This window comes from Cladophialophora immunda (genome assembly GCF_000835495.1).
Source record: "Cladophialophora immunda strain CBS 83496 unplaced genomic scaffold supercont1.3, whole genome shotgun sequence".
Lineage (NCBI taxonomy): Eukaryota > Fungi > Ascomycota > Eurotiomycetes > Chaetothyriales > Herpotrichiellaceae > Cladophialophora > Cladophialophora immunda.
In genome coordinates, this window is record NW_015622543.1 from 3,832,220 (window position 1) to 3,845,807 (window position 13,588).

Here is a 13,588-nt window from a genome sequence, read left to right on the forward strand (position 1 = left end):
CCCCCCCCAAAAAAAAGATAAAACTGATAGCTGATGCCCCCCACCAGGTCATGGAAGCGTTCGACATGTTTCTGAACGGTAACTTTGTCGCGCTTCCCGTCTTCCAAAGAAAGTACGGCGTCTTGTTGAAGGGAGATGACTATGCCATTCCAACCCGATGGCAGAGCGCCCTGTTCCAATCTGGTCAATGTGGTGCTTTCGTCGGCGTCTTCCTGGCTGGACCGGTCACCAACCGGCTCGGCTATCGCTGGACTACCATCTTGGCCCTGGTGCTGATGAATGCCACGATTTTCATTTCGTTCTTTGTGAGTACCACGCCGAACCCCTTACTGAGCTCTATCGCCTGACCGTGACCACTTTCTTAGGCCGAGTCACTCACAGTCCTCACGGTCGGACAAGCGTTGGAGGGCGTCCCTTGGGGTTTCTTCATCGCAAACTCCCCCGCCTACGCCAGTGAGATTGTCCCCCTCGTCCTTCGAGGTGCCTGCACGGCGAGTCTGCAGATGGCCTGGTCTGTCGGGCAAATCATCGTCGCCGCGGCCACGTATGGCTACAACAAGCGCAACGACCAGTGGGCCTGGCGAGTGCCTCTGGCGTTGCAGTGGATCTTCCCCGTGAGTGCCCTCCTGTTCAGATGCTTCGATCTGGCAAAGCTGACTCGTCCCAGACGCCCCTCTTGATTCTCATCTTCCTCGGGCCCGAATCTCCATGGTGGCTGGTTCGTCGTGGACGCAAGAAGGAAGCCCTTCGCTCCATCAAGCGTCTCGGCACCGAGTCCACGGAGCACGCTGAACAGACACTCGCAATGATGGAACGAACCGTCGAGATCGAGCTGCGCCAGGGTGGTGCTCCCACGCTCCTCGACCTTTTCAAGGGCACCGATCTTCGACGGACGATCATCATCTGCTTAATGTACGCCTCGCAGAATTTTGCAGGTAACCTGATTGCCAACCAGGCGACTTTCTTCTTCGAACGTAAGTCATCTCTCTCTCTCTCTCTCTCTCTCTCTCTCTCTCTCTCTCTCTCTCTCTCTCTCTCTCTCTCTCTCTCTTCTCACAGCTTTCAAAACATACACGGGCTGACTGCTCTGTTGATTTAGAGGCCGGGATCTCGACCGACAAGGCTTTCGAGCTCAATCTGATCAACTCGTGTCTCCAATTCTGCGCGAACGCGGGCTCTTGGTTCCTCACTGCCTGGTTCGGCCGCCGGACCATCTACCTCTGGGGCACGGCCACCAACATCACCCTGCTCTTTGTGCTGGGCATCTGCGCCTCCGTGGGCCAGAACAGCGCGACCAACTACGCCCAGGCCGTGCTGGGCATCCTCATCTCCTTCGTCTTCGCCGGCTGCATGGGCCCGATCTCGTACACCATCATCGCCGAGACGTCCTCGGTGCGCCTGCGCGCGCTGAGCACCGGCGTCGGGCGCGCCGCGTACTACGTCGCCGAGATCCCCATGATCTACCTCGCCTCCAAGATGCTCAACCCGACCGGGTGGAACCTCGCGGGCAAGTGCGGCTACGTCTGGGGGGGCACCGCGTGCGTCTGCTGGGTCATGGCCTTCTTCTTCCTTCCCGAGCTCAAGCACCGCTCGTACCGCGAGAGCGATATCTTGTTCAATCGCAGGATTCCCGCCCGGAAGTTCAAGGCGACCGTCATCGACGTCAAGGACAACGAATAAAATCGGGCTTGGGGCGGTCGATGGGAAGAGAAGCGAGAACACTTTGCGAGCGTTCTCTGGGTATAATGGCGGTCAAGGAAGATTGCATTTCGGTTCAATTGTGACATGGACATTTGAAAGGGATGCTTGAGGACCGGGAGTCTGCAGTATATGGGTGGCATTGTTTCTACTTTCTAAGGAAAGAGAGCTGCGTAGGTATGAATTAAGAGTGTTCCTGGAACACGAAGTGTCTGTATCGAAGTTGACTTCGAGCGAAAGCTTCATCAAGTCGAGTACCGTGCCACGGGTAGCCAGCTACGTATTAAGTAAGGCGTATACTCGCTAGATTCTCTAGAACGGAAAAACAAAACGTATTATTCAAGGTGCGTTCGACCCTTGGGGTTGAGGCTGTCGTCGATTCATGACATTCTCTTTGCCAACCAAAGGAAACAAGTCGGAAGTTGTGGCACGTACAGCGTATTTCTGCGCTCTTTCTCACCAACAGTCCCAGCTCTTTCGAAGTGAACTGGAAGGAAATGTATATCTGCCGACACAAGTCCAGGCAGTAGATTCTGAAATCCTTCAACCGACACTCGACGACTCCTCCATCTCGATATCACTGTCCTCCTCGGCATCAAAGTCATAGTCTTCGTCGAATTCGGGCCCTTCGGGGTCCTCAACCGGTGTAGGATGGTCTTCCGGCACCCATTCGGAGAGATCGGAGTAGTTTGACAGATTATCGTCTTCAGCACCATCCCCCCTAGCTCCCTCCGACGCGTAGAATGGTCTCCAAATCCGGCCGTCGAAAGGGTTCCGTCCACCATGGTTGATAAAGTCAAGGATGGCATCACTCGAAACGCGAGACGGCACTTGGGCTGTCTCTCGACGCGGTGTGCTCTCTTCAAAGTCTCTGTTGTCGTGATCCCAGGGGCTGATCAGTTCGAACGAGTCGAGGTAAAACTCGGGGGTTTCCCACCACGTTTGCACCAGGTCTTGCCACCGTCCCCTGAGATACGGTCGTCTCAGGACAAGGTGTCTCAGCTTGGGTTGCATGAACAGCCAAGCACATATCTGCTCGCTCGTGAAGTCGACTTCCTCGAAGACAACCGTGTGGAGCTCCGGGAACGCGACAAACGGCAGTATGTTTTCTCGAGAAACGTCTCGGTCGCCGAACGGAATGCCCCAGTGGCTGTTTTGTATCGTCCAGTCGCTCACCGGAGAGCGCAGCACCCAGGGTGACGTGAGGCATATCTCGAGCCGCCTCAGCTGCGATGCCCTGGCCAGTGCTTCGGCCAGGATGGCTGCCTGGGGCACTGCCACCCCCGGAGAACTCATATCCACTTCGAGGCAGAGACTTAACACTGTCAGGTTTTGGAAACCATTCACCAGGACATTATCCTCGGATTCCGGTGGGTGGAGGTATATGCCCCGCTTGACGAAGAGATCGCTGCCCCGTCGGATCTCGAGGTGTCGTATACCACCAGTGTTTGAATCCTGGTCACTCAAGGCACGCCAGACGCCCATGAATCCGTGCGATGGCCAGTCCCGCGTGTCTGGTTGAAGGCACGATCTCAAGGCGCGGTCTGGCAGAGGGAAGACGTTTCTCAGACGTTGGAGAGCTCCTGTGCGTTCTATCCGCGAAGAATCCAACGCTGTACAACCAGCGTCAGCCTCGACGCAGATAACACGATGCAGATTTGGGAGGTGCGGAAACGCTTCGCAGAAGGCTTCATAGAGGCGCTGAGGGCTTTGCAGGCGGGCGTTTTCGGCGTACAACTCCTTGACTGCTTGGATCATAGCTTGGATCTCGTCTTCACTCGCCTCCTGCTCCACGTCGACCAATGTAACACCGCTCGGCAGATATACCACGTCCGGGTCTCCTTCTGAGGATTGCATCCCCTGTCTCGACATTGCAATGAACTCGGCAATCGTTCTGGTCAAGTATTGCATCCTTCTCTTCCTCCATGTCGGCCGATCTTCGACAGTCCAGGAGCGTTGATCGTCGACAACGAGGTCAAAGTTGAACTCCTGATACTGAAGCTCCTCTACAGCCAGGCAGAGCGTAGGGTGACGACTAATGTTGTGAAGCCGATCCAGAGTGAGACATGAAACGCAGACCGTTCGGAACAAGACAGGACCAGCTTTGCTCGACAAGGCCCTGTTCACTAGGCGAACGGCCTGCAAGTCCTCACACTCCAAGAAGGAGAGGACGTGCACCAAGACCTCCAGGGGAAATTGGTTGAGCATCTTTTGCGAGAGATTGGCAAGACATGGTATATAGAGACGCGAGGAAGACAAGGTCGAAATTCCGCGGTTTAAATAGGTCGCGCAGACAGGCAGCGATCAGGCAACCAGAACGATTTCGGCGCAGATATAGGCCCCCAAAAGTTGCCTTTTCTTGTCTTCGCCTTTTCGCCCCCGACGCAGCTATCCCACCTTGACAACTTCAGCCTTGTCGGAGTCGCGTCGATACATCACTTGCTGCGTTGAGGGCCACGAGGGCCGGCCCGTTCCATCCTCATCCACATCCTCCTCTTGCATGCTATGTGGATAGTGAGTGAAGCAGTAATTCTGTACAGCCCCAAAGATGAGCCGCTGAGGGAGCTGGAGATCACGGTGGTGTGAAAGCGATGGCGGCTTTTGATCCCATACTGAGAGGTTGTAGATGGCTTCTCTGGTGATAGAGTTGGTTTCCAGGTATAATGGCACAGACACACGCACCGAGGTATGTATTTGTTAGAGCCAGCTGAACCGCAACCTGGTCATGCAACTTAAATCCGCAAGAACTCGCCACATATATTGGCTTCTAAGGTATCCCTTGCTCTCAGGATCTAATATCATCCGGTTCAGCCTCTCAGCGGCCGCAACTGGGCTGTGCAGTTCCCCAGTGGCCCCCTGACAAGCTCCGAGCTTACCAGTGTTAAATAGCACATACCTAACTTCCTTCTCTTTTTCCTTAACAGGAGCACAACTCATTTTCACTCTTGTGAGAAAACACATGAGCTGTCCCTCTGTGCATCGTCACATCTCTTGAAGACGGGGCTGGCTTCCTGGTCGGGATTCGCGCCCAAAAAAAAGGTGGCGTCTGCTCAGCCACCGCCACCAGTAAGGGGGCAGCTCTTCTGTTCATCTGTCTGCCTTGTGGCCCAGTTGATGAGTTTTGACTCGTTATGAAGTTGGCCAGTCTTTTGAGGCTGGCAGCAAGGGGCACCCGCTAGCAGGCCTGTGGTCTCCATTCAAATATGGCTGGTGAGGCTGTCGGTCTCTTCTTGTTCGAGACTCTCTCATATTTTTAAGTCGAGTCCTCCTCCACCAGACTGAGCGCCTCTTCGTCGTCTCAGTCCTGGGAACATCATCAGAATGCATCAACTGCTATTGCTGATTCTTGCCTTCGCGCAGCTTACAGCGGTTCCCATCTGCCATGCTGCAGTCATCAAGACTCAAGGGGATGTCAACATGACGATCGAGGCACCTCCAGGATCGAGATATATTCCTAACGAAAATCTTCTTTGTACGCCGTCCACGTGGAAGTCGGTACTGTTGTTCTTTTCCGCCAATTATTTTACCCATATCGCCACGGTCAGATCTATCCCTGGAGAGTCAATGATTAAGACCGCTGGTGCACTGCTGATGGCCCTGATCTTTCCGACTTCTGGCATGATAAGAGGCCTCACTGCGATCATCAAATGCCCCATACGCTGTAAAACGCCGCTCGAAAAAGCGTGCAAGGCCGGGGCGCTGTGTGTCGTCGTGCGTAACAGTAAATGGAGGCCACAGGATGGAGACATTGTAAAAGATTTACAACTTGCGACTGAAAAACCACCATTTGGGCACCATGACGGGTCAGAGCAGACATCGCAAGTTGAGTTGAGTGAATACACAGACCTCATCCAGCACTTCTTTACAACATCCTCACCGAAGCCTGAAAATGCGCCGGTAGAGGCAAATCCAGATGCCACACAAGTGGGATTCAGAGCCCTGCAGGTCAACTCGACCATGAACCCTGCGTCCAATCCGGCTGAAGCTGTGAGAGCCACAACGCCAACATCCACCATAGCTGAAGCGAGTCACACGAGAAGCGAGATTCTCAACTTCCGAGTTGTCGGCGACGAGGAATACCTTAATGAAGAGAACTCGTTCATGCCGGTTACGCACTGGTATGATCTTACAAGCCGCATCGTTCATGGCAATTGTAACTTGCCGCCTGGTTATTCATTGGCAATACTACCCGGAGACGCTTCAACGTGCCAGCGTGTGAGTGCCAGCCTTGGGAGCTCGCAAGGAGATATCCATCACGCTGATGCGGTTGCCATGTCATACAGCTATGCGAAGAGCGTCTTCGCAGTGTTTCAAACTGTTTATGCCGGGTTCACCTTGTACGAGAGCCGAGGCGAGCAAATCACCAGGTTTGGGTACGCGGCTTTTGGCCTCACCGTGACGCCTTATCTCGTAATGTCCATCATCAATCTTCTCGGCAATATCTTGACACCGCACTTTGATGCAGTGTATCTGATGAGAGATGACGTGATGGACGAGGCCGAACGACGAACAGGAATCAAATTCGACCGAGTGGTTGGCCGGATGAGAGGTATACAAAATCCTAAATCAGTGAACGTGGTATTTCGCAACGGTCAATCTGATGGAACAAGCAGCGACAACGATCTCATGATCATTCACAAGCTTCAGGCCGAGGAGCACCTCTGCTCGTCCGAGGAGAACTATGACGAGAAAGTCGCTCGAATCGACGACAGCGTTGCTCCATTGAAGATCCGATCCCAGGCACATCGTCCAACGCCGACTGTGCGAACAAATCCACAAGCCTCGCCCGAAGACAGACTTCTCAACTCTTCCTTGGGAACTGCAGATCTGGAACACGAGAGAGGAGTTATAGTGCCTGTTAGTAACTCTATCGGAATGGGTGGAGTTGTACGGGAATGGAATCTAATATTCTGTGGGGCCATCGTGGTCTCTGCCATTCCCATTGCGGTCATGGGCATCATGACGCATTTCCATGAAGGCGAGAGCACTCATGCCCAACGAGTCTGGATCATGACGTGGCTGGTATTTGGGATCGTGTTTGGAGACGAGCGCTTTCTTGTGGGGGCGGTTGTTCAGGACCCGACTGCGAGGTGGATATACGCGCCTCCGGCCATCGGTGGGTTTGTGGTTGTCGCTCAGATGTTGGTTGCCTACGGTTCATGCCGGCAGCTCTTCTAATTGAAGGGTGTTGGCTGGGGCTTTTATGAACCCGCGAGGATGCGGTGCGATGTAGCCAGAGGTTGGTGAGGTCAAGGACTTAAGCATGACTTTTATGAATGCCCAGGGGTGCCAGGATGCGGCATCAGGGCTCTGCAGTGGGTTGGCACAGCCCACGGTGTTATTCAAGGACGGAGAAAATCCCACGGACAACTACAGAGGGTTGGAATTTCCCAGGACGTTGAGGTCGTGAGATTGTCAACTCGACAGTTGGGCATTCAGCTAGGGCATCTCCCGGTATCGGAATATCCTTGTTCCGACCAATATTCGAATCCCATTCCTCAACACTGTCAGTTTCCTCTTAAACAATGAATAGGATGCACGTCCGACTATAATTCTTCATGTCTCGTATCTGAAACTATCATAAATATCACTAGCTCCATGAGCAATGTGCTCACAGGGTCATCTCCGGTCAGCCAAGGCTCCTGGAAACGTGATACGCAGTGCCTGATGAACTAGGCCTCACGACTCATATATTTGCAGACCCATCTTATCTTCAACGTCAAAAGCTGACAAGACTTTAGGAGATGTTTAAGAATCTACGATTTCGCACCTGGAGATGTCAGTCGTGCTTCCACATCGCGTCTGCAGTCCAAGGGCATCCAGATAATCGCCGTGCAATACTGTGACTCTGTGACACGATATGTGCGATACACTCGCAAGATGACATCATGTCAACAAGAGTCACAACGTCACGACTTTTTGCCTTTGATGCCAAAAACTGACGCCCTAGTTCTTAGGTATGCTCGAGAGCTGTCAAATGGGTGCTCATTTCCCCCAAACCCACAGACTTTAAGCCTCGAGTCTTCCTCATTGGAGATGCGGCCAGATGAAGCGTTTGACTCAACAGAAGAAGATCCCTTGCTTGGCCTAGTGCACCCGTGGCAAGACCGTCCATCACCCTGTCTTATGTCTGCGAATTTCTTGCCTTGAAGAAGCGACGGTCCATGTTTCAAGAGGACCTCTGCAGACCCTGAAGCATGGAAGGAAACGGCTCAGATCATACCCTACAGTCAGAACGTGCAGAAGACGAACAATTAGAGAAGCAATGCAAAGATTCGGGGCATGAGAAGGACGAGAACCAAGCGCTGCGTGGGACTAGCGGCGATGAAGAAAGGAATTCACCAGAAATTCCTCCGTTGCCAGTCGGCCTTTTCGACCCATCACTAAAGGGTGTACGCAAAGAAGTCGCGAAGAAGTGGGCCCTTACAGTCCTGATACTCTTCTGCTTCATCCTTTGCGTTCTGTCCCTCTACTGGGCCGTTTTATTCCATGTGCCGCAGAACTTGTCAGCCCTGACCGTGGCCGTGGTCAGCTTCGATGGTCGCTTTTCGCCCTTTGAAGGTACGACACCTTTGGTTGGGGACGCCGTCAAGCAGCCTGCACGAGAACAAGCCTCGCTCCCTGCTTATGCACTAAGCTACAGGGTCGAACCTCCAGAGAAATATGGTGGCGACCCTATCGCAGTGAGACAAGCTGTCTACGATGAGCATGTCTGGGCGGCCATCATTGTCAATGCCAACGCAACGGTACTTCTTCAACGCGCTGTCGCCAGTGGAAATTCCAGCTACTCACCGCTTGGCGGCGGTCAGATATTCGTCAACTCAGCCCGAGATGAAACCACTTATGCCAACTACATCAACCCTCAATTGTTCGAATTCAGAGTTAACGTGGTGGCAATGTTTGGAGAACAGTGGAACAGTGGATCACGAACGTCCTGTCCAACACATCGCTAGACGCGGGCACGTACTCTCATGCGCGGCAAGCATTGAACCCGGCAATTGGCTTCTCCTCGTTCGATCTCCGGCCCTTCGCACCTGCACAGGCCACACCGGCCGTTACAATCGGCCTCATCTACCTCATCATCATTGCGTTCGTCTCCTTCTCCTTTTTCCTCCCGGTTTACACCAAGTTTCTCATCCCGAAGTGCCACCCTCCCCTACACTTTTGGGCACTGGTTCTCTTCCGTCTCTTCATGACGACGGCTGCTTATCTCTTGATGTCCCTGGCTTATTCGCTGGTGTCACTGGCGTTCCTCATCCCCTTTTCCAATAAGTATCCGCACAACGATACCACGATGGCAAAAGACCCAGATGCTTACGGACACGCAACATTTGTGGGGTATTGGATGCTGAACTGGGTGGGAATGTATGCATTGGGTTTGGCTAGTGAGAACGTCACAATGATTATTGGTCAGCCGTGGACTGCTTTGTGAGTTTCCGGTTCCCTCTCGTCGTATCCCGTGCACATATCAATGCTAACCATCTTACCTAAGGTGGCTCATCTTCTGGGTCATCTCCAACGTCTCAACTGCCTTTTATGCGATCTCCTTGGCACCGGGCTTCTTTCAGTTCGGCTATGCCTGGCCCTTGTATCGTATTGTCAACGCCAGCCGCACGATCCTATTTGATACACATAGTCGGATTGGTCTGAATCTTGGCGTGCTGCTTGCATGGCGCGCAGTGAATATTTTGCTATTCCCTTTCCGCTGTGTCTTTATGCGCTGGAAGACCAACAAGGAATTGATGAGAACGAGCCGTCGCAGGAAAATACAATATTTGGTAGATGGGTAGACCTAGAGCCTCATCCAGAAGCCACAACCTACGACTCTTCTGCTGAAGGATTCTTCGATATTGCCATCGCCCACTCTACCGTCTCCGAGCGGAGCAGATTCCCATCATGGAGATAGCGGCGTCTTACGAGAGTTGTTTGCCTTTGGGCGGCCAAACTCTCGGACAAATTCTGTCTCGACCTCCCCGCATCTTCGTCCAGAGTCCAGATGGACCTTGAGAATCGACGGCGTCGTCGCGTGCCTCGCATCTCTTCCCTTCTCAGACAAGTTCAGCCATCTCCAAATCCTACCTTGACAATCTTAACCGCTTCAACGGCTGATGTGCGAAGCCTAGAATTGCTGTACGCGTGACCGCAGCATATACCACCAGCGCCTCCTTGCCCCTTCGAGTTTCTCCGAATAAAAGTTCGATGGCGACGTGATGATCTCAAGGTTTGCCCTGAAGGCAGAGCTCACCTAGGACTCATCGAGAAGGCGGTCCGTCGTTCTTCGTGGCTCTTGCCATTTGCTTAAAAGGTATTTGCCGCGTATCTCCAACTTTCAGTCACTTTGTTCTGAAGACTGTGCCGTCTCTCGCTATTGTGCTTTCGATATTTTCTTTTCCTTTCTCTCGCCTTATCTCTCCCTGTACACTCTAACTGCAGAAGTTTCATCAAACCCTCAGTCTTTGAAGTCGTTGATTTAGGACATGTCTGCGCCGAAACCAAACTGGTGGAAAGCCAGCACCTGCTATCAAATCTGGCCTGCTTCCTACAAGGACAGCAATGGCGATGGAATCGGTGACATTCCCGGCATCATCAGCACATTACCCTACCTGAAAGATCTCGGGGTGGAAACGATATGGCTGTCACCCATGTACGACTCGCCGCAAAAGGACATGGGCTACGACATTTCCAACTACGAGGACGTCTATCCTGCCTACGGTACACTCGCCGACATGGATCGGTTGATCAAGGAGTGCCACGACCGCGGGATGAAGCTGATTCTGGACCTGGTCATCAACCATACCAGCGACCAGCATGCCTGGTTCCAGGAATCGCGCAAAAGCAGGACCAACAAGTACGCCGACTGGTACGTCTGGCGGGATCCGAAAATCATGAACGGCAAGAGACACCCACCGAGCAACTGGCGGTCCATCTTCGGCGGCAGTGCGTGGGAGTACTGTGAAGAGCGGGACCAGTATTACCTCCATCTGTTCGTGAAGGAGCAGCCGGATTTGAACTGGGAGAACGAGGAAACCCGTAAGGCGATCTACAAGTCCGCTATTGAGTTCTGGCTCGATCGGGGCATTGACGGATTCCGCGTGGACGCCTGCAATTTGTACTCCAAGGACGTATCGTTCCCTGACGCGGTGACGAAGCTGCATGGAGAAGAATTCCAGCCTGCGGAAGAATATTACATTAACGGCCCACGAATGCACGAATGGTTCAGAGAGCAACGCCAACAGGTCCTCGACAAATACGGTGACATCTTGATCGTCGGGGAACTACCCGGTACAGAAGCGGCAGAGGTGCTGAAATACGTCTCCGCTGAGGCGAGAGAGCTGAGCTGTGTCTTCGACTTCGACGTCGTCATGCTGGGAACTCCCAACGGAGGTGGTGGGAAAAAGCACCATACCGTCCGACACACTTTGCCGCAGCTCAAAGAGGCTGTCCGCAAGGTGCAGCGTCTGACCGACGGCACGGATGCCTGGACGACGGTGTTCCTGGAGAACCACGACCAAGGCCGCAGCTTGTCGCGGTTCGCCACGGACAAGCCGCAATGGCGCGAAAAGGCGGCTAAGATGCTCGCCGTGTTGATGTGCACCCTCACGGGCACGCTGTTCATCTACCAGGGCCAGGAGATCGGCATGTACAACCATCCGGAACACTGGGGCGTGGAGGAGCTCCGGGATATCGACTCGCTCAACGCCTATAACGACGTCAAGACGCGGCACAAGGATGACCCGCTTTGGCTGCAGAAGGCTATGAAGGGCCTGCAGCTGGTGGGGAGAGACAACGCCCGCCTGCCCGTGCAATGGGACGCGTCCGCCAACGCCGGCTTCACGACAGGCAAGCCCTGGATCCGCGTCCACGACGACTACGAGGCCGTCAACGTCGCCGCGCAGCGCGACAACCCGCACTCGGTCCTATCCTTCTGGAAGTCCATGATCCAGCTGCGCAAGGAGCAGGTCGAGCTCACCGTCTTCGGCCGCGACTTCCAGGTCTGGGACTTCTTCGACCAGGACGTCTTCACCTTCACAAAGACCCACCCGGACGGCGACCGGAAGCTGTTGGTCTTTCTCAACTTCTCCAACGACACCCAGCCTTTGCATTACCCGCACGACTTGGAGGGTGTGAAGAAGGAGTTGTTGGTCAGTAATCTCGGCCCGGGGGAGGAGGTCGGCAAGTACCTGAGCCCCTGGGAGGCGAGGGTGTATTTGGTCAGGGAGACTGTTGTTAATGGGCATTGAAGAGAGAAGATTACACCTAGAACGCATCGGACAAAGAGGGTCTATTAAGAGCGATAAATTAGCTGGCGTTGAGATGACAAAAGATTCACTCGCTGGACTTTGGGCTGGGGCTTTGGCTGGGACAACATCGTGGAGTGGTACCTCGTAGAGTCATAAACATCCGAAACTAATAGTATCAATTTTTGAACGCCATCTATCGTGTTCATACATTTTTGTACATACTCCCGCGCGACCGCCCTCGGCGAACGGGTCTGTCGGTTTTCTGCGAACGAAGCGACAACTATACACGCTTCGTAAACCGTACACGTATAGTACAGTCTCCTATCGGCTCGAAAGGTCCTTTCCAGCAAGCCCAGCCGTGACCGGAGGCCGACAAAATCGTAGGGCTGGAAGGGGCAAGCAGCTCACTTAGGCACTTGGGCAGTCAAGTGCTGACTAGAGTTCGGTGCAGTGGAGCGGAGATGGGTTTGGTAGATGTTTCCTGACCTCGATGTGGACGTTGACCTTTCTCGTATTCTGATGAGAAGGAAGTGGTGGCAACAGAAAGTCTGATACGCTGGCGAGTCAGACTTTGAGGTCATAATCTGTCCATCGAGGTGTGAAGAGATGTTGCGACAGTAAGACGTGAACACCGACCATCGTCTGTGTTCTCTGTCGACGTAACGGCGCGACGAGGCATCAGAGATTGTATTTGCACTCCGTACGTGGCCCCGGTATTGATATCAACCTTGTTGACCTGCTCGCTTTTCCTCAATCGGGGTGTGCACAGATTCGGTGCCATCCTCCCAGAACTCAAGATCCTCTTCGCCTTCATTGCCCACCAAATCGCCCGGGCGGATGCCTAGTCTTCCCTTTTTCAATAGTTTGGTGAAATCTTCGCCGGCCGCTGCCTTTTTCCTTAATATATCCTCCAGAGTCGAGCTCTTGTCTAGAAAGATTTTGAGGTGGTCGGCGATAACGTGGCGGGCTTTGCAGGACGGACAGGTCACCAGAACCGTTCCCTGGTGGTAGCCATGTTTGGTGATGCGGTGGGTGGACCGGTAGAGGCAGGGCTTGCAGGTGAAGCTCAGTTCGTAGGAAGGCTCGTCTCGCGCTTCGGCTGGCTGAGGTTTGGCCCCGGGCACAGATAGTGAAGAGTTGTACCGGACGATCGGCGCGAATCCACGACGGGTTGGAGTGGGCTGCCGCCAAACCAGCGGATTTCTGGACGCGAGCGATGGAAGCCGTGAGTAACTCTTGAGGGCTTGTGACGCGAAGGCGCTGCCAGCTGCCCTGCGCGCCGCGTGTGTTATTGATCGCATGGTGCTTCAAAATCCTCAAGAAATGTGACTTGGGTGAAAAGAAAATAAGTCGAAGGCAGTCCTCTCCGATGACGATGGTTTCTTCCGAGAAAGGTCTTTTGATTTTCCGATCCGCCTCCGCTCCGATGTGATGCCGACGCGACCTCGTATTGGATTGGCACCTCGCAGGCAAGGAAGGCCTTTCTCCAGCACAGTGGCGTCAAGGCGAGTGAACGAGCGAAGACTACCACGAACACCTCTTTCGACATCTCCCCTCCCCCCTCGGCCGATTCTTCGAGCTGGCGAATATCGAGGACAAGCCCGGACCGCCTTCTCTTGAGACTAGTGTTTCCCGTCACCGTCCCGCGG

At 53.8% G+C, this 13,588-nt stretch overlaps 6 protein-coding genes across 6 annotated transcripts; 4 read left to right on the plus strand and 2 right to left on the minus strand.

The window, feature by feature from the left end:
- Positions 1 to 17: 17 nt before the first annotated feature.
- On the plus strand, positions 18 to 1,947 carry PV07_05733 (uncharacterized protein). The gene is made up of 4 exons (XM_016392646.1): positions 18 to 305; positions 366 to 614; positions 668 to 974; positions 1,100 to 1,947. The coding sequence occupies exons 1-4, from the start codon at positions 51 to 53 to the stop codon at positions 1,678 to 1,680; spliced, it is 1,392 nt and encodes a 463-aa protein (XP_016250165.1). The 5' UTR covers positions 18 to 50; the 3' UTR covers positions 1,681 to 1,947.
- On the minus strand, positions 1,878 to 4,017 carry PV07_05734 (uncharacterized protein). Its single transcript, XM_016392647.1, has one exon. It carries the CDS (start codon positions 3,904 to 3,906, stop codon positions 2,242 to 2,244), a length of 1,665 nt encoding a protein of 554 aa, XP_016250166.1. The 5' UTR covers positions 3,907 to 4,017; the 3' UTR covers positions 1,878 to 2,241.
- Positions 4,018 to 4,938: 921 nt separating this feature from the next.
- Positions 4,939 to 7,229, plus strand: PV07_05735 (uncharacterized protein). The gene has a single exon (XM_016392648.1). The coding sequence runs from the start codon at positions 5,020 to 5,022 to the stop codon at positions 6,874 to 6,876; it is 1,857 nt and encodes a 618-aa protein (XP_016250167.1). The 5' UTR covers positions 4,939 to 5,019; the 3' UTR covers positions 6,877 to 7,229.
- Positions 7,230 to 7,895: 666 nt separating this feature from the next.
- Positions 7,896 to 9,488, plus strand: PV07_05736 (uncharacterized protein; the record flags this gene model as incomplete). Its single annotated transcript, XM_016392649.1, has 3 exons — positions 7,896 to 8,616; positions 8,682 to 9,126; positions 9,191 to 9,488. 3 exons carry the CDS (start codon positions 7,896 to 7,898, stop codon positions 9,486 to 9,488), a joined length of 1,464 nt encoding a protein of 487 aa, XP_016250168.1.
- A 548-nt stretch (positions 9,489 to 10,036) lies between these two features.
- On the plus strand, positions 10,037 to 12,131 carry PV07_05737 (uncharacterized protein). The gene has a single exon (XM_016392650.1). The coding sequence runs from the start codon at positions 10,176 to 10,178 to the stop codon at positions 11,937 to 11,939; it is 1,764 nt and encodes a 587-aa protein (XP_016250169.1). The 5' UTR covers positions 10,037 to 10,175; the 3' UTR covers positions 11,940 to 12,131.
- Positions 11,902 to 13,403, minus strand: PV07_05738 (uncharacterized protein). The gene is made up of 2 exons (XM_016392651.1): positions 12,081 to 13,403; positions 11,902 to 11,980 (listed from the first exon to the last, which is right to left on the minus strand). Exon 1 carries the CDS (start codon positions 13,238 to 13,240, stop codon positions 12,662 to 12,664), a length of 579 nt encoding a protein of 192 aa, XP_016250170.1. The 5' UTR covers positions 13,241 to 13,403; the 3' UTR covers positions 11,902 to 11,980; positions 12,081 to 12,661.
- Positions 13,404 to 13,588: the final 185 nt, after the last annotated feature.